Source organism: Pempheris klunzingeri, chromosome 1 (assembly GCF_042242105.1).
Source record: "Pempheris klunzingeri isolate RE-2024b chromosome 1, fPemKlu1.hap1, whole genome shotgun sequence".
In the NCBI taxonomy this organism is placed as follows: domain Eukaryota; kingdom Metazoa; phylum Chordata; class Actinopteri; order Acropomatiformes; family Pempheridae; genus Pempheris; species Pempheris klunzingeri.
Window position 1 is genome coordinate 16,421,375 of NC_092012.1, and position 24,842 is coordinate 16,446,216.

The 24,842-nt window shown below is 40.3% G+C and overlaps 3 protein-coding genes across 5 annotated transcripts; 2 read left to right on the top strand and 1 right to left on the bottom strand.

The window, feature by feature from the left end:
- The first annotated feature begins 1,480 nt into the window (after positions 1-1,480).
- Positions 1,481-13,610, top strand: znf280d (zinc finger protein 280D). 3 transcript variants are annotated; one of them, XM_070828037.1, is made up of 18 exons: positions 1,481-1,590; positions 4,634-4,758; positions 4,920-5,125; positions 5,211-5,310; positions 5,455-5,679; positions 5,777-5,851; positions 5,975-6,081; positions 6,302-6,489; positions 8,855-9,012; positions 9,104-9,204; positions 9,291-9,437; positions 9,905-10,039; positions 10,139-10,371; positions 11,743-11,883; positions 11,969-12,037; positions 12,139-12,254; positions 12,346-12,370; positions 12,859-13,610. In XM_070828037.1, the coding sequence occupies exons 2-18, from the start codon at positions 4,641-4,643 to the stop codon at positions 13,253-13,255; spliced, it is 2,541 nt and encodes an 846-aa protein (XP_070684138.1). In that variant the 5' UTR covers positions 1,481-1,590; positions 4,634-4,640; the 3' UTR covers positions 13,256-13,610. The 3 variants fall into 3 exon arrangements, with proteins under 3 accessions (XP_070684138.1, XP_070684146.1, XP_070684154.1); XM_070828045.1 differs by having other exon boundaries at positions 12,349-12,370; XM_070828053.1 differs by lacking the exon at positions 12,346-12,370 and having other exon boundaries at positions 12,859-13,037.
- Positions 13,611-15,380: 1,770 nt separating this feature from the next.
- mns1 (meiosis-specific nuclear structural 1) lies at positions 15,381-19,632 on the top strand. Its single transcript, XM_070832163.1, has 9 exons — positions 15,381-15,638; positions 16,213-16,340; positions 16,484-16,586; positions 16,940-17,169; positions 17,462-17,678; positions 17,775-17,882; positions 18,529-18,786; positions 19,153-19,278; positions 19,376-19,632. Exons 1-9 carry the CDS (start codon positions 15,381-15,383, stop codon positions 19,484-19,486), a joined length of 1,539 nt encoding a protein of 512 aa, XP_070688264.1. The 3' UTR covers positions 19,487-19,632.
- A 116-nt stretch (positions 19,633-19,748) lies between these two features.
- Positions 19,749-24,007, bottom strand: tex9 (testis expressed 9). Its single transcript, XM_070832174.1, has 12 exons — positions 23,951-24,007; positions 22,803-22,936; positions 22,347-22,410; positions 22,154-22,230; positions 21,990-22,035; positions 21,783-21,862; positions 21,534-21,691; positions 21,021-21,112; positions 20,665-20,838; positions 20,423-20,557; positions 19,936-20,070; positions 19,749-19,847 (listed from the first exon to the last, which is right to left on the bottom strand). The coding sequence occupies exons 1-12, from the start codon at positions 24,005-24,007 to the stop codon at positions 19,770-19,772; spliced, it is 1,230 nt and encodes a 409-aa protein (XP_070688275.1). The 3' UTR covers positions 19,749-19,769.
- Positions 24,008-24,842: the final 835 nt, after the last annotated feature.

Consider the following 24,842-nt stretch of genomic DNA (forward strand, 5'->3'; position numbering starts at 1 on the left):
TGTGTGTTGTCTTATTTGCAAACAATAGTGTTTTTTTTTATCATCAGCAAGATTCTAAAGTAGATTTTAATAACGAGTCTAAACTGTCCCACTGGGAAGACCACATAGACTCGACATTGATCTGACCTGAGGTGATGGATCCATGTGCACAGAATACAGATATGGTGTGGATAAACTCTACGGATAAATCTGATCAATACTGAAAAGAGAGTAAAACAGGGCACTGACTCTTATCAGTGAATATTTGCATCAAACTCAAAAATACCATGGAATATAGCTATTAAAAACATGTTTTTTCTATAAAACTATTAATTTAAAGTAGAGGAAAAAGCATTAAAATCCAATATGAAGAGGTGTGTCCTATGTGGGCGGTGTGGTAATAATGTCTGGTATTGATTTGGAGTCTACAGTGAGCCAGCTGACCTCCTGCTGCTGCCAACACTTGGTGAAACTGGAAGAAGAGGCAGCTGGGCCCAGAGTGAATGCCTGTCCAATATCTAACCTCACACTGACTCCACTCTGGTCTTCTAGTGAAGAAAACGCCATCAAGTACCTTTCATGTGGTGAAAGGCATGGGGCAATGTAATTTATACAGCACATTTCAAGGTGTTTTACTTATTGAAGTACAAAAAGACACAGGTAATAGGAATAAAATAGCATGAAAAAGTTTAAAACACAGATCAAAGCCAAAGTGCATTTGCATTTTTTCCATAGTTGTTGCAAATCTGCAGATCTTCTGGTAATTTGTTCCAACACTAGACAGCATCTTAACTAAATGCAGCGTCATTTTGTTCTGAAGCACATCAGAAATGTATTTAGGCCATAAAATATTAAGTGATTTATAGACACACAGCAGAAAAGTAATTTGTACAACTGGCCGGTAGCCAGTGCAGAGACTTCACAGTTGGCATAACGTATTCACCTTTCTTAGCCTTTGTGAGAACGCCAGCAGTGGCACTCTGAATGAGCTTTGTGCTTTCTTGGGGTGACCATTAGAGCAGTCAAAGTCTCTTGAGATGAAGGCATGAATTAGTTTGCAGTGTCATATAGACTGCCCTGCACACTAGACAAAGATTTGGAACTGTTTCAGCATAAATGCATCGTGACTGGTGGTGGTTTGTGCACCACCATATGCACCTGGAGTCCCTTTTCATTTATTTTTTGCCCCTACCCCTCAGACAGCCTCAGTGTAGGAGTCCACTGCACCGCAGGCTGAAATGCACACACCATTCAGTGTGACTGAGCTGCATATTTCATTCCCAGTGAATTCACTGGAGGTGCATGAAATATGTCCCTAAAAAGCAATAACAGAGTGATACTTAACTCTAAAGAAAAAGTAGTAAATCAATAGAAAACCCGCGGGAAATACCAGGAAATACAACAAACACTTAAAGGAAGTGACGTAAGAAATGCGTCCTGTAGTCTGATTGGTCCAGACTGTGAGAGCATTTCTGCTGTCTCGGGCCAGACACAGCTTTTCCTTCTCCTGTGTGACCATCTGAACTGTGCCGTGCTCGTGTTAAGGGCTGTGCCGAAGCTGGTATCTGCACACGGCCGAGGCTTGAAGCCCAGAGGCTGGGCGTGGGAGAGGTAGGCTGAAACACAAACCCCGAACACCAAACTGAGCGCAGTCTTTGTGCCAACATCCACCTCCCAGATAATGGGAGCATGCTAACGGAGCCTAGCTAATGTTATGGTGCGGTGATCGACAACCGAGAACTCTCGCAACGTAACGATACGATGAATTGAAGATAAAAGGTGTGGAGGTGTTAGCAATCCGATGTTGTGATTAATGCTTTGATCCTGTCGCAGACTGTGGCAGCAGGAACACTGGACATCATTAACGTTAGCTTGTTAGCATTAGCTACCTTGCTAATGATGGGACCGAGGGGCTAATAACATGATGGTACATGAGATGTGCTTATGTTAGCCTTCTGTTAGCTGTTCAGAGTTTTTAAGGAAGCTCACAGTTGTGTTTTTGATTCATTTTTTTTTTAAATAAATGTAGGATTTGATTGTAAAGGGAACCATGCTAGGTTTGTGTACATGTTTATCCCCTGTCACATGTTAGCAAACAGCGACAAGTAAATAATGGAAACAGAAGCAAGTTTATGGTGTTTTACATCTGGATTTTTATCTAAATTATCCGGATGTTTGACAGCAACTGCAGCAATTTCTAAAGCAGCCAAATCTGTCGCCATATTTGAAGCTTTGCTCCAATAATGACCTCAATGCGTAACGCTGTCACATTTAGCTTCTTATAAAAGCTTTTACAGTCCAACTCCAGGTGCTGAGACTTATTTATATTTCCCAGTACTTTTAAAACGGTCATATTCAATATCTGAATATTAACGGGTCACATGTCTGTGTAACATGAAGAAAGCCACACAGAGGACTGTCAGTGGTCTGTGCAGCTCTCCAGAGAGTTTTATAGTCTTTCTCCTTGTTGCTTTGGGTTTAGCCCTGCAACTTCATCACCACGTTATCACCACCCATGTCAACATCTGTTTCACACGCAGCAGGCAGCTGTTTTTAGGGAAAAGGCTGGACTGTGCACGACCTGCTGAGCGCCAAATGGCAGACAGTCAAAGTCAGTGACTGGCTGGTGGGCATACTGCAGCATGTAGCAGCTATAGAGCCAGACATTTACGTCAGAAGTTTGGGTTGTGAAGAAACAGATGAAAAGGAATGAATATTGGACCTATAACTGCCAGGCGGACAGAACCACGAGTCCCAGCTGATTGGAAATGAGGCTCTGTGTCTCCTTGATGTGTGGAACATGTTGGCCATAACAACTTTCTGAGGTCATATTATGTCAATGTTGTGTTGACAGCTTAACCCTGGAGTAGATCATGGCAAGTTTACAGGTCCACTAATATTTCTTTTATTAACAATGGGACAAATGAGTGCATGTCATGTGAGAGTTGCTGCTCATAGAGATGAACCCACAGAGAATCAGCACCCAGCTGTGCAGTCCTACTCAGCTCTACGGACCCTTTTGTGTCTTTCAGCTCATTGTTTTGGTAGTGCCGTTCACATACTCCACTCACGTCACTCTCGTAGCAATAGGCAGCTATTTTTTTTTTTTTTTTTTTTTTTTGCAAGAAAGTGCTGACAAATCCACTGCGTACAATCTATTCAGTGCCAAACAGTGGAGAATATTACCTCAGCAAACATTTCCTAATGAGTTTATGGTCTCAGTCGCTTGTTTAAAGTCTTCTTTAATACAGCATGATATTTAATTAGTACATTTTGGGCCCTTTTTAGATTAAAACAGGTATGTTTTAGGGTGGGACTACCTTATGATTAACCAATCAGAGGCCACGTCTCACAGAATGGTCGTCAAGGTGGCTGAGCTCCACAAACCAGTGGGTGACGTCACTGCGGCTAGGTCCACTTATTACATACAGTGTATGTGGAGCGCTTTGATAGCAGAATGGTCACCATGTATGCCACCTAACTGCATTGTGGCTAGTTTGGTACCTGCTGGGTCGCAAAAGAATGGCAGAGAAAGTGCAGCCAAAATTTGAGTAAGGGTTCATGGTATTACTGTGGTGCCATTTTGCCTTCCCTTGTGTGATTGTGGCATTTAACAAAGTTGTTGATTTGTCAGACTGAAAAGCTAAGAGAGGTTATCAGCCAGCGGTTGTGTACAAAGCGAACGAGAGACCGTTCATATGTTTTGGGGGAGTGGCTTTGGAGGGAGGACTGAAGCGACGGTCTGATACTTTTAAAATATAGTCACTATTGGTAGTTTCTCTAATATTACGCATCCTGTCTTTAAGTAACATATTCATGACCTGACTAATAAGACTGATAGCATGGTGGTAATGGTGCTCATGAAAAGTAACATTCAATTTTGCTTGATGCTTCACCTTTTTAAAACCTCAGTCTTGCCTCAGGAATATGTTAAGCGGGTGGGGTAGAAATCCGATTGATGGCTTTTGAGTTGCAGGTTTTGCAGTAAACATGTTATTGCAGTGCAATAAATTCATCTGCAGATTTCACACCTTAATGTGAGTTTCCTGGTGTCTGCCGGCATTTAAATCTAGTTATTGTATCAGTGGCTCATGTATTCAGTCTGAGATGTATGGTGCTACAGGGCCCTTTTCCACAGCAGACAATATGACCTGCCATAGTGGGAAAAGGACAGGTTTTACTAATAACTTCAATTATATGACAGTGAGCCAGCGTACTCGAACCCAGAAAACCCTGAAACCAACACACCCAAATGTAATCAGACACTGGCAGCTTTATTGTTTACACCTGCGCTATTCCCACATCAAATAGTCCTCTGTGAAATATTCTATTTTTAAATATTCTCTAGAACCAAAACTCAAGTGATGTCCTATGCATCTTTTTTATTGTATGTTTTTGCCAGTTAGAGCTGAAAATGTTGAGGAAAATTCATCAACGTGCCTTTACAATTCAAAAATATAGCATTTCCTATTCATAAATTTATCAAATTATTTGTTTGAGTGTGAAAAGTCACTGAGTTAAATATTTTTTTTAAATTAAATTAGTTGCTTGTAGCATATTTTTGATCATTGTTTTGCAATCTCTTAAAATGTATTTAAAATGCTAAGAATTTGTATTCAGGTTGGCCAGATATTGTTTTATTTCTCTGTTGCAGGATCACAATGTCTGAGCTTTTTATGGAATGTGTAGAGGAGGAGCTGGAGCCGTGGCAGAAACAAGTTCCTGAAGTCAACTTGATAGATGACGACGACGATGAACCCATTTTCGTTGGCGTGCTCTGTATGTCATAGCACATTTTAAAATATATTCATATTAAGCATTTATACAACAAATTTTTGCATGTTTAAGCTCCATAAGAACAGAGCTTAAGTCTGCTTGCATTTTAAGACAAAATGTCCTGTTGAAGTGCTTATTTTGTCCATTATTGTATGTTCTTACAGCTAATGACCAAAAGGATGGTAAGCCTAACCCTCCACCTTCTCAGAGGAACAGTGTGGGGAAACAAGAAATAAAGCGTCCAGCTCCTCAGCCCGTCATTGGCTCCTCACCAATAATGCTGCCACTGAATATGGCTGGAAATGCAGTGAATACTGCAGCACCTAATCTGACAACAGTGACTCCGCAGCCTGTTATTGTCAATAACCAGGTACTGTTGGTGTTAAAATTATGTTTGCAAATGATATGTAATAAGATCAAACACATGTTCAGTGTGGATTTGTTTCTTTTTTCAGGGCTATATCGTCACTTCTCAACAATTAGCAAACAACAGTGAATTTATTGCCTCTCTTGGAACACAGTACCCCCCCGGGACTTCATTTACAATTGTACCAGGTATAATAAACAGTATAATACACCTCTGAGGAGTAAATCTTTCCTCTGTCATCACTGATTTTGCGATGTGCCGAAAGAGCTTCATCAAAGGCTCATGTAGTTTTAATCTGGTAATCCAAAGACTTGGTTTGTTCTGTGTTTCAGCCGGTCAGCAGCAGCTTTTTCAGCATGTCACTCCAGCTACAGTAATACCTGGTGCTGTCCATAGACCTCAGGTGCAACAAATCAGCAACAACATTGTGACGTTGTCTAACGTCCAGAGCCCTGCCGTGTACTCAACGCAGCCTAATCAGCTGCAACTCAACCGTTCCAACTCACAAACTCTTCAGACCTTTTCTGTACCTGTAAAGGCCAATAACAGTAACAGAGGTCATTTTCTTAATGTGATGTTTTAACTTTATTTTTGCATACTTGCAGATCAGTCAGCTTGCAGTAACCACAATTTTGATGTATTTTCTTCATGCAGATCAAATGATAGTCAAGCGGGGATTGCCTTCTCAGCAAATGGACAACGTTGTAAAAAGAGTCAAGCTTGATTTGGGTAAGTGTCTGTCACTAGATGAATTTTATTTATACTTCTTTATAATCTCATCACTGTAAACAAACCCTAAACCTAATCTTAGAACACAGGGCGAGCTGTAACATCAAACTGGTTTTTCTGTAGGGCTGCCAAAAATAAACGTCCCAGTGGAAAACGGGATTTTAAAGAAAAAGTGCCCGAAGTGTCAAGAAGAATTCCCCACACAGGACAAACTGAGATGTCATATGATGGTGAGTAAAGAAATCTTGTGAGATCTTGTCCATGACCCAAAGTAAACATAAATGTGTTGGACCAAAATGAACAATGTTGGAAAATGAAGTGGTTAGTTGCATGATTTTCCTATACTAAACTAAGCTTTCAGACATCACTGTTGTAAGTGAAGTTTGTCTTGATGACTTTGCATCTTTGCCTTAATGAATCAGGTTCATGTAAAACATCTCTTTATTTCAGAGCTGCTCTCTGAAGGTGGACAGTCCAGCTCTGTCGTCCGTGGACATCGGCGCAAACAAACGCATCATGCTGGTGTCAGATTTCTATTACGGCCAGTTTGAGGGAGACGGGAGCAAGAAGCAGGCGCAGAAGACCAACACCACTTTCAAGTGTCAGAGCTGTTTAAAAGTTCTCAAGAACAACATCAGGTATGATAATATGTTTTCTTGCCCTGAGTAGAGTGACGGGGTAATAATCCATCAATGTTGTGGTTTTAAATATGCTATTTCAGCAGAAAAGATAAGAAACAGAAATCTCACTTGTGGGTGTGTGTTGCTTCAGGTACTGGCAGACGATGTAATCTGATCTAGTAGAGTCTCGTTGGAGTGTGTTTTATTGCATTTAAAGGCTCATGAGATGCCAAAACACTGCAGACAGGTTTGAGACAGATTTACATCTCTGTAAAGTTATTGGTGACAACTCTTTTGCCAGCAATTAGCGACTCACAACATAAATGGTAAAATATTAATTTCATGTTACAAATTACCAGGAATGTGCGCTTGCACGTATTTGATTGGCCACCGCAGCACCTTGCTTGATGATGTCACGTTGTGCTGCAGCAAAAGTTGAGCCAGTTTAATTTTATTTTGCCGTGGCCTTTTGCATTATTGCCCCTGCTGCATCACCAGGAGGCTTTTTTTTTTTTTTTTTCACGGCGTGCTAAAGTCTACTTGAAGATGGCTGCACCTTTAAGTCTGAGGACGTGGCACTCACACATTGTCCCCATTGTTTAAGGAGACAAATGAAGGAGTTCAAGTTTTTCTGTGTGTTGTTCCCAAGTGAAATGGAGTGTGAGATCATGGGGTGGTTGTGGTGGTGCAGGCATTGTTATGTTGTCCTAGAGCAACGATGAGTTTAAGATCAATGTTGGTGACGGTAGGAACCTTGAATCTGTGGGTGGTGACCGAAACAATAAGATTGCAATAAGGGAAATTCCCTCGCAGGGTTTCGGGGCTCTTCGTTATCAACAGCTTAGACATCCAATTCTTTTGGTCATTCAGGTCTGTTTTTCTTTAGGGCTCACACCGGTTTCTAACAAATTAACCAGCATATCAACATAAGTCACATACACAGGAGAGGAAAGGGCTGAGGGCAGCACATAAGCAAAGTTGTCCATTTTCTCTAAATATCACTGTCAATGCATTTGAATGAATTAATTCTCAGCAGGGGACAGTTAACGTGGATTTAAATCCAAAAAATCTCATATTTGTGTCACACTGATGTAAGTTTTGTTTCAAACCCACCAAGCTTGTGGCGAAATTGGTTACCAACATCGAGTGTAATGTTACATACAAAGCAACTCATGTGCGCTCTAAATGCAGACTGGGACTTTGAGAGACTTGCTGAAAAGATATCCAGTGCCAATAAAGAAAACGGGGACGTCGTCTTTGGCCCTCACTTCAGTTTTCCGCACAGATGGATGACAGTGCCGATCGTTTTCCCTCATGGGCCTAAAGATGAAAAATGACTGCTAGTTTAGGTGGCGTAAGAACTGCTCCTTTGATTAAATAACTTCGCCTCAGAACATTGCAAAAAAAAAGCTTCTGTAAGCTGCTTTTAATGGGGAAACACATTTGTACTGCAACTGCACTCTCACAGTCGAGGTCACAGTTCATCCACATAAAAATTTCTATTAGGGGAGCTGAGGCAGCAGAACGTACAGGCTGAAAAATGGGCCATGCGTCGTCAGGGCAGCGGTGGCAGGTAGCTGTGGAGGTGCTGGGTGCAGCCGCAGAGCACTACATCATTAAGCAGAACAAAAATCTTTGTATAATTGCTGATATTATAACAGCCATTATACATGCTTAGAGAGTGAGGTGCATGGAGAGTACTTCATTTATCTTTAAGGCCTTTGGGGCCTGGACCATAACCACTGCATATACGCAGGCCATGAATATAAAATGTTCCCTCCACTGTTTGACATTGGCTTTGTTTCTTAATACGTCTATTTTCTCTATTAAAATGGAAATATTCCTCATATCAGTGTGCATATGGGCCCGTTTTTTTTTTTTTTTTCTTTTCTTGTGTGTGTGTCCTTTTTTATTAGCTTTTGCTAAATTCAGTTAACCTTGACTCACACTGTTTTGGTTAAATAATGAAAGGGTTGTACCAAACGCGTAGCAAGGCTGACTCTTTCCCTCCATAAGTTAATATAACATAATGGCTTCATTCTCTTTTAAATGGATGATTGAGATCACTGTGCTCCATTAACTTAGAACAATGATGCAGCTTGATTTTATGATCAGGGGAATGAAGAGGTATTGTTTTTTCGCTATTGTTTGGTCTGCAAATAATTTAATCGATTTAATTGAACAACTGTTTTAGAGCCCAGTGTGAACTACTCACTAGAGAAGAAAAGCCAAAACTGCTCATATTTTATGAACTTTAAATAAACATCTCACAATCTGTTGTGCTCCAACAATCAGGCTGATCATTCATAGGTTCCTGCTTATTAAAAATTAAAGTGACATTTCTGGGCTCCACGCCTTTGTTTTGGTCTGCCCTCTGTTGCAGGTTCATGAACCACATGAAGCACCACCTGGAGCTGGAAAAGCAGAACAGTGAGAGCTGGGAAAGCCACACAACTTGCCAGCACTGCTACAGACAGTACATGACTCCATTTCAGCTGCAGTGCCACATCGAGAGCGCCCACAGCCCGATCGAATCCTCAAGTACAGCATAATTACCCACACAGCTCAGTCTGACATGACCGTTTGGTCAAACACTGAGCGGCCATTTGTAAATGTCTTTTCTTTTTTTCAGCCAATTGCAAGATCTGTGAGCTGGCTTTTGAGTCAGAGCAAGTTCTCCTGGAACACATGAAGGACAACCACAAGCCCGGGGAAATGCCCTATGTCTGCCAGGTCTGTCACCTCATACTCTTGGTTTGCTGTAGTGCTTCAAGGAAAACGTTCCCTGATACTGAAATTCTGTTTTACTGGTTTCACAGGTCTGCAATTATAGGTCCTCTTTCTTCTCAGATGTGGAGACGCATTTCCGAAGTGTCCATGAAAACACAAAAGACCTGCTCTGTCCCTTCTGTCTCAAAGTTCTTAGAAGCAGTCATATGTACATGCAGCACTACATGAAACATCAGGTATGAAGCCGCTTTTCATCTCGTCTGTTGTAAAGCTAGTAAAGTTTTTTTTTTTTTTTTTAAAGAGTTTACTGATGCTGTAAATTGTTGAGATTGTAAAAAAGAAAAAATCATATTTGCAAGAGTTTGAACTCACTTTTGGTTTGTACTATTTGCTCCAACTCCAAGATTGGATTGATTTGGCTGTCTGCCGAGCACCTTACTGCAATACATAAAAGGTTGACAATAAAACCTGCTTCTCTTCACCTGCCCTAAAGGAGCAATAAACACGGTGCAGTTGGAACCAAACAAAATGAATTGCTGTTCTATTAATAGCAACGAAAGTAGTTTCTTTCACACTCGTTATGTTCTTTCACTGAGTCCAAATGAAACATCTCAGCAATTAGCCTCTAGTCGCACCACTTATTAATCATGTTTTTTTTTGCTTCCACACTGATTTTTTTTTTTTTTTTTTTTTTCTGTTTCAGAAAAAAGGGATCCATCGCTGTGGAAAATGCAGACTGAACTTCCTCACCTACAAAGAGAAAGTGGAGCACAGGACTCACGTCCACAAGACTTTCAGAAAACCTAAAGCCCTGGAAGGCCTTCCTCCGGGAACAAAGGTCTGACATAACACTTTATTTTAGACCTTTTTCTTTCAGCTATTCTTTGATGGATGCAGATTTAATTCAGCCTAAATGCGAGTTGTGTTCTCCCCACAGGTGACCATTCGAGCCTCCCTCACGGGAAAGACCCCCATACAGCCGACCTCCTCTGATCGATCTGGCTTTATTGTCGGTTCAGACACACTCACTTTCAGTCAGCAAATCAAGCCTCCAGTTAGTGTATCCAAGTCTAAATCAAACGCCTCTGGAGCGGGAAAAGCCAAGGCGACTCAGAACAAGAAGCAAGATGGCCGCACCACCAAGCACAATGTGGCGCTCAAGAATCTCAGGTTGTTGTCTGAGCTTTTTCACACCACAGTCAGAGACACTTCAGCAGTAACTAATCTCATTTTTATGAAACGGAACAGAATTCTTAGCTATTCTCTCAACAAAGGGTCACATCTTTGTCATATGATGGTTTTAGTACTTTTAGGTTGGTAACTGCTTTGGCGCAAACGTGTTTCACACATCTTAAAGGAGAACTCCACCAATTTTACGTATTAAATCCTGGGGAGTACCAATGTGAACGTTTTACAAAGCCTTTTGTGGATGCAGAGTGAGCGGCATCAAGTCTGCGTGAATTTCCTCAAGTGATGTCACTTGAGTCAGTGTTGGTTGGGGCTGAAGACGCGACGTTTGAAAATGGAGAAGGTCTGCAGGTGTCGGCTTACCAGAACTCTATAGCCCACTCCTCATCTCTGTTAGAGCTTAGCTGCTCAATGCTACATTTGCCAATATTAACAAATCACGCTCCAGTCTTGGACTGAACTGTCCGCAGATGAGTTGCACTGTGGGTAATGTAGGCTTTGACAATGATGAAAAATGCTAAATCGATGGAGTACTCTTTAAAGAAACACAGACTTTTGATGGTCAAGCATTTAATGCTAGTTGAACTGACTTATGACTTAAATGATAAGACTTTAAAAATATCTGCATTGTATGAATGAAAATATTTGGGGTGTGGAGATATATTTGTTTTATTTTAATGAATGAACTGGCTCTTAAACCTGCAGCCTCAAAAAACTGGACCCCACCCCCAAAATAAATAATCTATTACCCTCCTCATGTCCAGCTTTGGGCCCCCTGAATGATTCAGGATCCCCCATTTTACCCTGACTACTAATGTAGAGCCCCACCTCCTGGGTATTCAGGACAGGATCAGAGCAAATTAATAGACGTTATTAAAGCCTGACAATACAGAAAGTAGCTCATTGTGTTTTGAATTAATTTTCCAGACACTCTTCATTAGGCTGGCTAAGAATAACATGGTGTAAGGCAGAGAGTGGGATTTCTTTAAGAAACTAATGAGCCTGATTTTTGGCTAATTGGGCTCAGTAATCAAAAACACTATGTTGGCTTTAGTCACGGTTATATGAGCTTAAGCAGATGAGACATTAGATAATGTAGTAGTGTAATAGAGCAGCTCAGACTTATGTATACAATTGGGGACCTGCAGGTCGTTCAGCAGAAAATGAACAGAGGTTGTTGAGTTGAATTCAGATTGTTGCAATTAAATTAACAAAAATTAGAATTATGTACTTTTTGCAGAATTTAAAAGTCTGACTTTGACACACAGGAAAATTATCTTCAATTTTTAAGTACCAATCTCTTAAGCATCTGATTGAATTTTGTAATTTGTGCTTTTTTCCTCCAATTCTCAGAGTCAATGGAGGACATTACACCTGCATCGAGTGCAACTCACACGTCGACAACTTCTTCTCTCATTTCCCAATGGTTTCAAATTGTGGTGCGTGCAAATATCGAACAAGTTGCAAAGTCTCCATTGGAAATCATATGATAAAGTGAGTGAAAAATTTTGATTAGTATTTGTGGCACTTTATTTTAGGCCAAGTGTATTTATCTGACAAATCTTTCTTTGGCCTTCAGATTCCATAGCACCATAACCAAAAACAGATTTCTGAAAATGGATCATAAGAAAAATGCATCTGCATTAAAGTAAGTACAATTTAGAAATTGGATTTTGCACATTAAATGCAGAGTTTTTCCCTGTTTGAAACTGAAGACTGAAGATGTATCTTTATCTTTATTTTCTGCAGATTAACCCTGGTCTGTCTGAACTGTGACCTCCTCGTGGACGCATCGGGTGGGGACCTGATGACCAAACATCTAACAGATAAGCCAAGTCACGTATGCAAAGTCATTCAGGACAAAGGTACGCTCTTTTATACTAGTACCACCTTAGTCATGGCTAGTGCTTAGTGTTACAAGTTTCTTGAAAAGGTTGTCTCTTGTTTTTAACCCAGCAGATATGAAAGCCAAAGATCGAGTGTGAGTAGAAACTACTACCCACATTACATCTTTTCATCCGTCTAACTTTAATCTACAATTAACACTTGACAGTGTAGAAGACGAACATTTATTAACAATTCTTTAAGTCTAGCTTTTCTTTTTTTACTACAGCGTACAATTGTGCTGTGTAAATCTCATGCCATATAAATAAAAAAGGGTGAAATATACACAGTAAGTGTATATTTGTGTCACAGTGGTGCCCCCATCTTTACATGAACCAGTTGGAATTCTTTCAGTTTCTTATCTACAAAGATGGACAAGTTTTCAAACAGCTGATCAAATAGTTTAATTTTAAACCATATTTGCATAAAGCAGTAACATCAGAGCTCTAGACAGACTGACAGCCAGACTGCTGCAACACAATGGTTGGGCTGCTGTGTGTTTGGCCAGATTGATTGATAAGAGCACGTTGCTAAGGCTGCAATCTAAAGGACACTTTTACATGATGTGCTCTTCCTTTTGTGCAGGCATCTCATCTCGGGGCAGCCAGCAAAAGTCTTATACTTCTTGACATCATCATCTGCTCAAAGACCAAAGGACAAGGACTCAAAACTAGCTGAAAGTGTCACACCTGGAAGCGCTTCTCTCGCCTCTCCTGACCCACCGGAGTCGGAGCCGATATTACCAGCAGGTGATCAGGAGAAGGTTTCCTCAGAAATAAGTGGCACTGAAGGTTCCTCTGAAGGACAGCTGAAGAAGCCGCTGCCGCTCGCTTCATCTTCTTCCTGCACATCAGATGGGGCTTTAGATCTCTGCGATGAGTCGGCGAATAACTCGGAGAGCCTCGAGATCACAGAGCAGTTTCCTGTCTCAGGGGTGGTCTCTGAGCGTGAGACCGGGAAGCATGAAAATGAATCGGAGTGAACCAGAAAATCAGTTGAACCATGTACATGATACATGAGAAGACTGCACAGTTAACTGCTTCATCAGCCATACCATGGCATTGTTTCTTTTCCAAATATCCAACGTATGATGATGATGATGATGATGATGATGATGTTGCTTTCGCTGCTTGTATTTCTTCCTTATCCCCTCAAGATTCATATGTGTGGCCAGTTTCAACTAAGAATATTTGATCACAGTTTAACACCGATACTCTTCTGTCAAACTGCAAACTTCAAAACTCCAAGCATAAATAGATGGAAACTATCTTTGTATTTATACAGAAAAATACATCCACTTTAATCGTGATATTTGCCCTATAAACTATATAGTGAAAGAATTTGCATAGTCATACTTCTAACATATTCTGCACCTTGACAGACTGCGGAGCGCTCAGTGTTGGTTCTCTATTCGGCTTAAATGATTTTGGCTCATTTTGCATTTGTTAAAGGTTTCAAAAGCGGTTGATGTTTTCCTTTAGGAAACCCCGTCCGCCACGAAGAGGACAGTGTACCGAAACATACTTGATTCAGTTTTGTTTCAGCAGTTTGAGCCCCATTTTCATCTGAGACTGTTTTGCAGTGGTATCTTGATTTGAGTTAAGATATTTCCTTTAAATTGTTGGGTTTTTAAGTCACCAACGTAGATTTTTATCTTATTTTTTTTCTAAACTGTGATTTGCTGTCATTGTATTACATTATGTTTGAGAGGTCATCTCTTAGCTGCTCCCTTTGTTTTGAATTTGAGTTTGCAATACCAAACACAGATTATCACTGAGATAGATTGTTTACAGAAAATTCCTGGTTTATGGAAGAAATATTGATCCAGAATTAATATGGTACAGGTTTATTGTTACCAGCTGTTTTTTTTTTATTATCTTGACACTCAGAAAGATGCTTTAAAACCATTTAAAAAATATAGTTCTACATGCATAGAAAATATTAGCATCAAAAGTTTATTCCCTAAGAAAAAGAATGTCTGCATTTTGGTTGGATAAAGCAGTGGTTGGGGGTTTTAGGTGGAAAATGTCTATTTAAGGGGTGAGTAGAATAACATGTATACCACTGTACCCAAGTAGATTTTATTGCCTTACTTTTAACTCCGTTAACAGCGCCAGCTTGTAAAACAAATGTGTTAGTTTTGACAGATTTACTCAGCACTTCAGCTTGATGAATCGACCAATTTCTACATCCCAGCTGCTGGTTCATTAAGTTGCCTTTTAGTTTGCATTTGTGTTGTAAAGAAACATTTTTTTTTATACAATATGATTACTTTGTGACTAAATATCTCAAAAGTTATTGTTTATTTCATAGGTTTTTAAAATGGAATTAACTTTCTCTCGCTATACAGATACTGTATATACAAGTCTGTAAATGCTTCTGTGCCTTTGATGGCACTGTAAATGTAACTCCACTGAGTCTGTTTTCAGTACATTTCCCAAAAAATATTGTCTTCCCCTTAGGACACATTTTCTTCAGAGATCTATAAACTCCAGGGTTGGGATCAGTGTTTTCCTGTGGTTTGTTACATAAATAAACCTTTACTACAAGAGGTTCGAGTGTTATTTTTCTGAATGTTGCTCTCTAAAGCAGCCAGAATATAAGATCCTGTCTTAACTCCTAATTAATTACTACACCTTTTGTTTGTAGCCAGTCTCGGTGACATTACTGACATTTATTTGGCCTTTATAACACTAGCTGACTGTTGATATCAGCACATTTTAAAATGGTCTAAATGTGACGATGAAGACGACGTGAATGAGACCCGTTTTGAGTTTCCCGGACCTGACGTCATCGTTAGCGCTCATTTTGATTGGCCGAGCGTACAGCGACGCGGCGTTCCCAGGACAACGAAACGCCAAACAGCCGAGGAGACCGCAGGTTAACCACAGCTAATTAATGTCTCACGACGACTGTGCGTCCTCACTCTTCTCAACTTAATTAATTCATACATGTTTACGAATTAGACAGTTGAGACAGTTCAGTCAAGAAGGCGGGAATCGACGAAAAGCGCCGCAAACATGGTAAATCCCCGTCGGCAAGTTTGAGTTAACATTAGCTTGACTGCTACAAACAGAGCAGCTAGGTTACCGCACTGTTAGCGTAGCATGCGTTACTGTTCAGAGGTTTCTTATGTGTCTTTTCCACTGGGACAGAGTCGTCACTGGACGTACAACCAGCAGCAGAGGCTCATGTCTCAGCGCCAGAGTGAGGAGCAGCACAGGCAGCAGGAGGCTCGGCGTGTGGACAGAGAGAGGCAGCTGCAGGCCGGACTGCGAGACCAGGAGAGCTTTGAGAGGAGGAGACACCTGCGACAGGTGCAGGAGGAACTCAAGGAGAGGCAAATGGAGAGCGCTCTGCTCAAGGTGTGTGTTTCTGCCTGTGCAGGTGATATTGGGCCCAGAGCACAAAACACACACACACATGACCACAATACTACAAATGCATTGTTTAAATGCAAAGTTTAAAACTTTTTTTCCAACCATGTAAGGTTTAAGGATTAGCTTTTGTCATTATACTGTACAGGATTGTCCAATGAAGTGTAGTTGTAGCTTTCTTCATGCTACACACACACACACACACAGAAATGATGTACAATATGACTGAATAATTGTGGTGCAAAGAAAAGAGGCTGTGGTGGGAATGGTGTCAGGGTGTTTCTTTTTAAGGCAGCACCTAATGTTTTAATGCTCGTGGGGGAATTGTATAGAAGCTGTTTTAATGAGCAATAAATTGAATTGATTAATAGTTGGTTGATTTCTGTTTCATTTGTAATTGGCATTAAAGCAGGTATAAACCAAGGTTCTTTGGTGGCTTGAGATCCAAACTTTGAAAAGCATTGCTTTTTACACAAAACCAAGCTGTGTCATCATGGTTTTAACAAGGCATTAACTTACCCGAACCAAAATGTAGATTATCGTGATTGAATTTGACTTGCAGGCAGAGGAGGAGAGAAGAAACAGAGAAATGCAACTTGAACAAGAGGAGAGGATGGCTAAAGAGCTGGCCCGCATCAAATATGAGACACAAAGAGAAGAGAAAATGAGGCAGTATATTAAAGAGAACAGGTAAGTACACCTACTTCATTACCTTGACCTAATTGTAAATTATGGGTCAATATACAAATAAAATAAACAGTTTTGTGTCTTCTTTGTCTGCTTTGGTCTCTTCAGTACTTTTTTTTTCAAAAGTCTATTTGAATGATTTTCAGCATGGAGCTTCGAGAGCTGGAGTCAAAGCTTAAGTCTGCATATCTGAACAAGGAGAGAGCTGCACAGATCGCTGAGCAGGAAGCTATGAGGTTTGAGACAATGGTGAGTAATGACACAACACCGGCTGTAAAAGATGGATTCTGTTCTTCAAAGTATCTTTCTTTATAACTCCAGATGCTTTTTCTTTGCATAAAAGCCACCAGGCAGAGATCCAGTGTTATTAGATATAGAAAAATGCTGTACGATACATTTGAGTACGTACAGTTTGTGGAGAAAATATGTGATTAGCTTTATGCGTCAGGGCCCATATTTATCAAAGAGCTCAGAATTACACTTGAGTCAATTTAGGAGTAAAAAAAAGTTGTTATCCTTCCTAATAAGGAACTGTAGGCATATTTCTAATGCAGAATATACCTACAGGCTTTAGACTGTTTACGTCTTTTCTCTGACACTAGCGTGAGGAGGCAGACTTTGCTCGCAAGATGAAGAGCGAGCATGAGCGAACAGCCACTGAGCAGCAAAGACTGGACCAGAAACGGCACGAGGAGCTGGTGCAGTATCAGAGAGAGCTGGAGCAGCAGCTCATGGAGAGGGAGCGTAAGAGACAAGAGGCGTACGAGGAGTTCCTCAAAGAGAAGCTCATGGTTGATGAGATTGTCAGGAAGATTTACGAGGAGGATCAGATGTGAGTCCCTGACATCAATGCAAAATATATACACGCACATTTATCTTGATGACCGTCAAGGGATAAGATTAGTGTGAGCAAAAACTTTGAGTTCAACAAAATAGATAAGTTCAGTCAAATCATGTAGTATCTGCAAAATTGCCATTACATCTGTTTGTGCAACTAATACAGTATGTTTTAATTTTTAATTCACTAGCTCAGTATGAGTCTGTACTTCAAACAAAGTGTCTATCAGCACCTGTTTCCTCGTAGTATGATAGATTTGATTAAATATAATGGTGTTTTCTTGAAGGGAGAGACAGCTGAAACTCGAGAAGGTCAGAGCGACTCAGCAGCACATTGAAGAATTCAAGAGACAGCAGGCCGAGTGGAGACGCATGGAGCAAGAAAAGATGGAAGCTGAGAACCGACGAATCATGGAGTTTGTGAACCGTCAACAGCACGTGGAGGAGAACAGAATGGCCATGATCAGAGAGAGAGAACAAGCAAAGGAGCAGCTTCATAGAATGGTTGACACTTTTTTTGTCCATACTTTTATCTGTTCATTCAATGACAGCGCACCAATATTTTTGCACCAGACATGACTCCTCTTTGTTCTCCTGTAGCTGTCTGAGAAGATCGAAGAGGAGAGGCAGCAGCGTGAAGAGATGGAGCGAGTCCGTGAGGAGCTTTGTTTAGAAGAACAAGAAGAGGCTAACAGGCAGAGAGAGATCGTACGTATCATTGCTTCATGGTCTCACTTCCTAAACATCCATCACTTATTCTTTTAAGGATCACAACTGAGATTACAGCAATGATGAAGGCGCTAACCAAACATTAGGGCTGCAAGCAATAATTACACTTACAAGAATTGCCTTTTTTAATGAGTCATTTGGTCTATAGAAAGATTACAAGGTTAAGGTAACCTCTTCAAATTGCATGTTTTCTTCAACCAACTGTCCAAAACCCCAAAACAGTTACTTAACAGTACTGTAAGTTAGAGACAAGCAGCAAATGTGCACACTTTAGAGCTACAACTAGGAGTGTTTCTTATTTCTGCTTGATAAATGACTGATCCATCAACTAATCAGCTGATGGTTATAGCACTGTGACGTTGAGTTGTAATCATACCGACACTGTTTCGAAGTGACGCATTCTGTAGTGAAGAAGTAATGAACATGTGTTCGCTATCTGTCACAAGCATGTTGAACAAAGCAGTCTGAGGTAAAGCAGGATTGAGGTAAAGCTCATAATTAACAGGACTGCATTATTCACAAGTCATGAGACAAGAGACACACACAGGGTCTTTGTGCTCTGGGACCTGAAATAATAACTGTTATATATATTACCTTAATATTTTCCCCACCTTTCATCTAACAGGAAGAGATGGAGAAGAAAATCAGACAGAGGCTGATGATGCAGCGGACCTGCCAGGAGCAAATGGCTTTCAAAGAGATGAGGAGGCAGGCAGAGAAAGAGGAAGAGGAGGCCTTCAGGAAAATGATGATGGCTAAGTTTGCAGAGGACGATCGGATAGAGCAGATGAATGCCCAGAAGAGACGCATGAAGCAACTTGAGCACAAACGCGAGGTGGAGAAGCTGATAGAGGACAGAAGGCGGCAGCATGAGGCTGACATGGTACAAACCAGACTCTCTGTGTGCATAGTTACATCCAGGATATGGTGGTGCTGGTGTAGTTTACTGGAAGGCAACAGGTAGCAGCAACTAAGTTTTAGCTCACTGATTTTTGATATTAAGCACTTAGTAATAAATAAATAGAATAAATAGAGATTTAGTATTTAGTACTTAAGTCTTAAAAAATGTATATAAGAATGAATATAAGTATCTGACCTTCAAAAGAATAGTTGTAGCTTGGGTGAGTAATAAAGAAGTAAGAGATTTATTTGAGGAACATAAGTGAAAATGTACAAAACGTGCAGCTCTAGAGTCTCATCTTTGGTTGTAAAGTCAGTTTTCATAATAACATTTATGTTTCCCTTCAAGGAACTGGAGGCGAAAGAAAGGGCGCTTGAGCAGGAGAGGGAGGCGCTGCGCAGGCAGATAGTTGAAGAAGAGAGGCAGCGACTTCTTAAACGCCACGCAACAAAACTCCTTGGATACCTTCCAAAGGTATGAGCCAGCACATGAATTGTCAACAATTTTACACCAGTTCATAATCTTCTACAGATCAAACCATGTGTGTGACCACGAGTGTATCCATTCACAGGGCTTGCTCCGTGAAGATGACCTGGTGCACTTTGATGAAGACTTCAGAAAAAACTTTAAAACACGTCAGGCAGATATTTTCTCTGAAGATGGCTGGGATAGCGATGAGTAAATTTGTCCACTGAAATTGCACATCAAGCCACTAGAGGGCAGTTTAACATTACAGTGAACTGAGTAGAAATTTTAAGTGACCACAGGTCATGATAGCACTTGTTTAGCATTCAGTAACAATAAAATGTTTTAGAGACATCTTTTTATTAGGACTGTGCTGACAGCATCTCAATTAAAACATGCAGAAAAGATCTGAGGTGTCTGGTGGCTAAATGTGATAATAAGGAGATGAATCTCAAAAGATTTATTCAGGCACCTGTAACCAGTGCTGAACCTCTCGGCGTTTATGACTTTCCCCAGTCCAAAGCTTTCATGAACTCGTCTTCTGTGAACGACAGCAGCTTCGCTGCTTCAAAATGCATCTGCAGAAACACAAAGGTTAATCAGTAAAGATTCAATTAAAAACTACAAACAGGGTATGTGTTAGCAGGCTACGGTAGAGACACTCACCTTTTGTCTTTTGAGGATGTCAATCAGCTTGAGCTGTTTCTTGAAACCAACGATGAGTTCTGCCTTCTGTTTTTTTAGCATTTTGTTTTCAGCAAGTAGATTCTCTTTACTCTGATGCTCCTCGCTTGTCTTGTCCTTATTTAAAATAATTTAAAAGAATGAAGTTACTTGCAAAGTTACAATTGAAACAACGTGTGCTTTATGTAACTATGGGTGTGTGCCTCAAATTATCACTGTGGGAAGTTACTGAACTTCCTGTTTTCAATAATACTTTGTAGGCATCTTTTATCTACTAGATTGATACATTATCTTTTTATTTTCATACATGGCCTTAAATATATTTCAAATGAACCCTGTGACATTTTTCTGCTGCATGCACATCTGAAACATTTCATTTACAAAATCACATTTAAATAGTAATTGAAGTAATTAAAGTGAGTAATTAAGTATGTGAGTATGTGTTTTATCAGCACTGAAATCTGCTCACCTTGTTCGTCTGTTTCATCTTGTTCAGTTGGGTCTTTAGCCTCTCCCCCTCCTCCAAGGCTCTGTTCAGACGAACCTCCACGGTGCTGTGGAAGGCCGCTGCTTGTTTGTGGGACCTATTCAGATTTTCTATTTCCTACTCACAGCACAGCCAAGAAATAATCACACACAAGCAGTTCACATGAGTCACATTTCATAGTTTGCTATTAAGAAATGATTGGATTTTTAAAATTGCTCTCAGACCTTGTGTAAAGAAGACACTTGCAGTTGAAGGCCGTCACATTTTTTGGCAGACTCCTCTGCAAAAGCTCTGTGCTTCTCAATATGTGTTTGCTGGACACTTATTGTTTTCTGCAGTCTGGCTCGATCCTCCTCAGTCTCCTTCAATTTTGCACTCAGCTTAGCGTTCTCATCATCCTGCAACAACAGGAACACAATGTTATCCGCAGCATTAACAGTGTCTGATTTTTAAAGACATCTGTAAGAATTTGTGGTGATGGTTCACCGGTGTTCAGCTGAAGCTCTGCCCCCCTCTGCTGATGTGCCAGGGCAACAACAGCTCAAGCTGAAACAGTGTTTACCTAAAGGCTTTACAGTACCTTCTTATAATATTCACACGAGAGCTGATCCAGTTCCTCTTGCATAATCCGTAGTTTGGCCTTCAGAACTCGTATTTGAGCATCTGAAATGCCTTAACAAAATAGAGCAGTGAACTTGCTTATTCTCCCCAAAAATACATTAATAACTTATCAAACGTATCACGTGCTCTGACTGACACACTGAATTATTTATTGTAAGAGCAAAGCACAAATTTAAATTTCATTCAGGATTCTCAAGTAAGATTTCCTGATAGAAAATCATTTCAAATCCCACATTCACCCTGACACACATACATAGAAAATGTAACAAATAATATCAAAGAAACACAAACATTTATTATCGTAAAATAGATTCAGAGCTCACACATTATAAGTTAGTGCAAATGGAGCAAAGAAAGATCGTATGACAGTTAAAGAATGAAAATGAACCAAGTAAACTCACTGGAACCTGTGGTGGTGATTATTAGTGGATAAAACTGGGCTTTACTTTTTGAAAAGTGACATAATCCTTACCTGATCCTACATTGTCTCCAGGCTCATCATCCACAGCATTTTCATGACTGACAGTGTCGCTCATCTTCTCCTCCATGCTTTGAATCGCCTTTGACAGGAAAAAATCGGCCGAGTCTTCTAGAGCTGCCAGATCATCCACATGAGGCGCCTTTGGGGTTCTGAAATCAAGCGAACAATGTGACAACTGCCAGTGGCCTTGTGAAGACTGTCAGCATATATTCAACAGAGATTATGCACAATCGAACTCACGGCGTTCTACAGTGAGGCTGTTTTCCTTTTTTGCCAGAGTGTATGTTCTGTGATGATGTGACCCTTTTTTTGGTCACCACCTAAGAGAAAGAGCAGAATATAATGTAGGCCTGCAGCGTGAACAAATTAACAAGTGTAAACTAGTAAACTAGTGTCTGATGAGCAAAGTGTCTGCAGACACCCTAACTTAATGTGCTGAACTGATACCTTCCCACCAGGCTCCTGCACGCTGCTCTGCTGAGGCTTCATTACCCTGTAATACATATATACATAATAAAAGAAATGGGTTTCCTCTTACACTGCTTTACAATGAAGTGATCCCAAGAAACTGAACCACTAAAATGGCCACAATCATTCAAGATATTTACAACCTTGAATCCTCTTCATCCTGTATGTCCGTGAGCACGAGGGTGGATAAGGGTTTTGACAGAGCTTCACTCTGTTCTATCTGAAATCAGATAAACACCAAGTTCTTGAAGTACTTGAAGCAAGTCTTTTCTCACCAAAAACAAACAACATATTTTTATTTTTCAGCTGACTGATGTGAGCGTGTTGATAACTTACCATAAGTTGTTCAGCTTGCATCACCAGATCTGCTGTTTTGGCTTCCAGCTCTGCATTTAAGAGTCTGAAGGCAATACATTGGAGAGTGATAACATCATGTGGCCAATTTTTTTATAATAACAGGGATTCTCCTGCTACAGGACTGCAAGAAATACAGTACTATCATATTTGTATAAATATTCATCTAAGATTATTAATTCTAAGCGTCCACAACAGGTTCTCTCCAGGTTTGATGAAGGACTTAACTGAAGATGGAGTCCAGTAGAGTTAAACCAGTGTAAAAGAAGAAATCACATTCAGTGATTTAATTATTCAGTGTATTTCTCAATGTGTGGATCACTGCTCATTTTTCCAGCATTAAAATTAAACAGAAGGGGTCCTCTGAAGTCCCTCTACATAACTTCATTCAAAATGATTCATAGCGAAGCCAACAGGCCTCGAAACAAGTAGTCTTACTTGTATTGTTCCTCCTTAGCCAGAAGGTCATCTGTGTGTGTCTTTGTCGGACCAGAGGCAGATTTGGCCTGCGGTCTTGCTTCGACCATCTTGGGCCTTTCAACCTTACTGCTGGAGGCTGGGCGTTTCTTGGGCTAAACAAAACAAAGCAGCGTGCTTTGCAACATTAATCAGCAAAGGTGAAATTTCACATTTCTTGAGACATGATATAATATAAATTAATTTGTATTTCATCTTGTCTTCCTTAAACCCGACTGATTAATGGGATGGCTCTAGAGACATCAGTACGTGAAGACACTGCAGCAGCAAAATGGCAAATAGATGTTTGCAGAACAGTTAGTTTGTGCATCAAGGAGCCATGATAAGTTTATAAAATGTCCTGCTCAGTACGTACATAGGTCACGGTTCTTAAAAAAAAAAATGTAAGGGATGTTTTTTAATGTGTTTATATAAGAAGACAAATATAAAACAAAATATTATAATCTGACTTTTAACTGTTAAATATCTATATTGTTCTTGCCCATTAGGAACCAGCATCAGCAACATCTTACCGCTGTCTCACACACCTTTCAGGTAAGTGCTCAAATATTGACAGAGGTGAGATGGATGTGCATGATTTAGTGATTGATAAATTAGTAAAATTAGACTTCCTGTAAGAATAGAGGATGTAATTTACGGCTCTGCGCTTCCTATACACAGGCACAGCATTTTCTATTCAAATGTAAAATAAGGACAACAGTTTGTAACAGATGTTTGTGGACCAAAGCAAACAGCTGCATGGGATCAGCTTGGTGTCCATTATGTTTTCCAACCACCCACACACTTCAGCACCCTAACGGCCTATGATATGAATGTGTGTGTGTGTGTGTGTGTGTGTGTGTGTGTGTGTGTGTGTACTATATATTTGTCTCCCTCTGTCTTAACATTAGTGTTTACAGTGTTTTGGAAACAGAAATAGAAGTGGTCGACCACAGTCTTAGAGTAGTAAAGCAGTTAACGTCAGCTTGTGCTGATGTTTGCTGACTGAGGTGAGAGGCTTCACCTGCTGGAAACAAATAACCACCTTTACACTTTGGACTGTAACGCACAAACCAATCTGTTAAACAACAAAACAGTCAGACAAACATTTTAAAAATGACTCAACAAACCTGTGAGCCGGCGGTCTGAGACGGACGGACTTTTTTATCACAGCCTCTGTCAGCCATTGTCACACAGTGAGGCAACGCGGCGCTGGTTGCATAGCAACTATGAGTGTGGAGCGCACACAGTACGGTAGCCCTTTAGGGACATTTAAAAAGCGAACTTTCAATCCAAGTGCAAAAACATACAACTAAAGGCAGGACCAAAAATGTCAAATGATTTTAGGTGTTGTTTTTCCTAACAAAGTAAAAATAAGGATTATAGTAAGAAATAGTGATTGTTTACATATTACTTTGAACTACATGATTGCTCAACACTTAGTTTTAATACTGTCTATGGAAGTGATATTTGCACAATAATCTAATAAGATTATGCTCTGGCAATTCAGCATGGTATTGCAATAGTTGGGGAACTCACAAGAGGCGGGTTAAAAGCAGAAAGAAGAATGGTCATAATTAAAGCAGCAGAGGCTGAGATATGCTGACTTTTAGTCTCCAAAACTTTCACTTCTTTCAAATATCAAAAACGACTGTTTGTAACTCACGCTTTCTGTTCCATTTGCCACTCTAAAGCCCAAGCAGTGATAATCTGATGACGTCACAGACTTGACATAAAGCTCCCTCCAGAGCTACAGAAGACCACTTTCATCACATGCTGAGGGTCCTCATGACAGGATACTGAGCCTCATGTGTAAAATCAGTGCCTCCATCTCAAACAATTGCAATCAGTAAATAATCATAAGCCTGCGAAAATAAAGTTTTAACCCCTGGTTCTTTGCTATCTCTGTGAATTTTGTACAGTATTTCTGTGGTGGAATATTAAATGGTCTCAGCTTTTTGTGAGGTAATTAATGGTGAGGCATGGTCATTTATAATGTACAAAAATGTCAGAAAATGGACC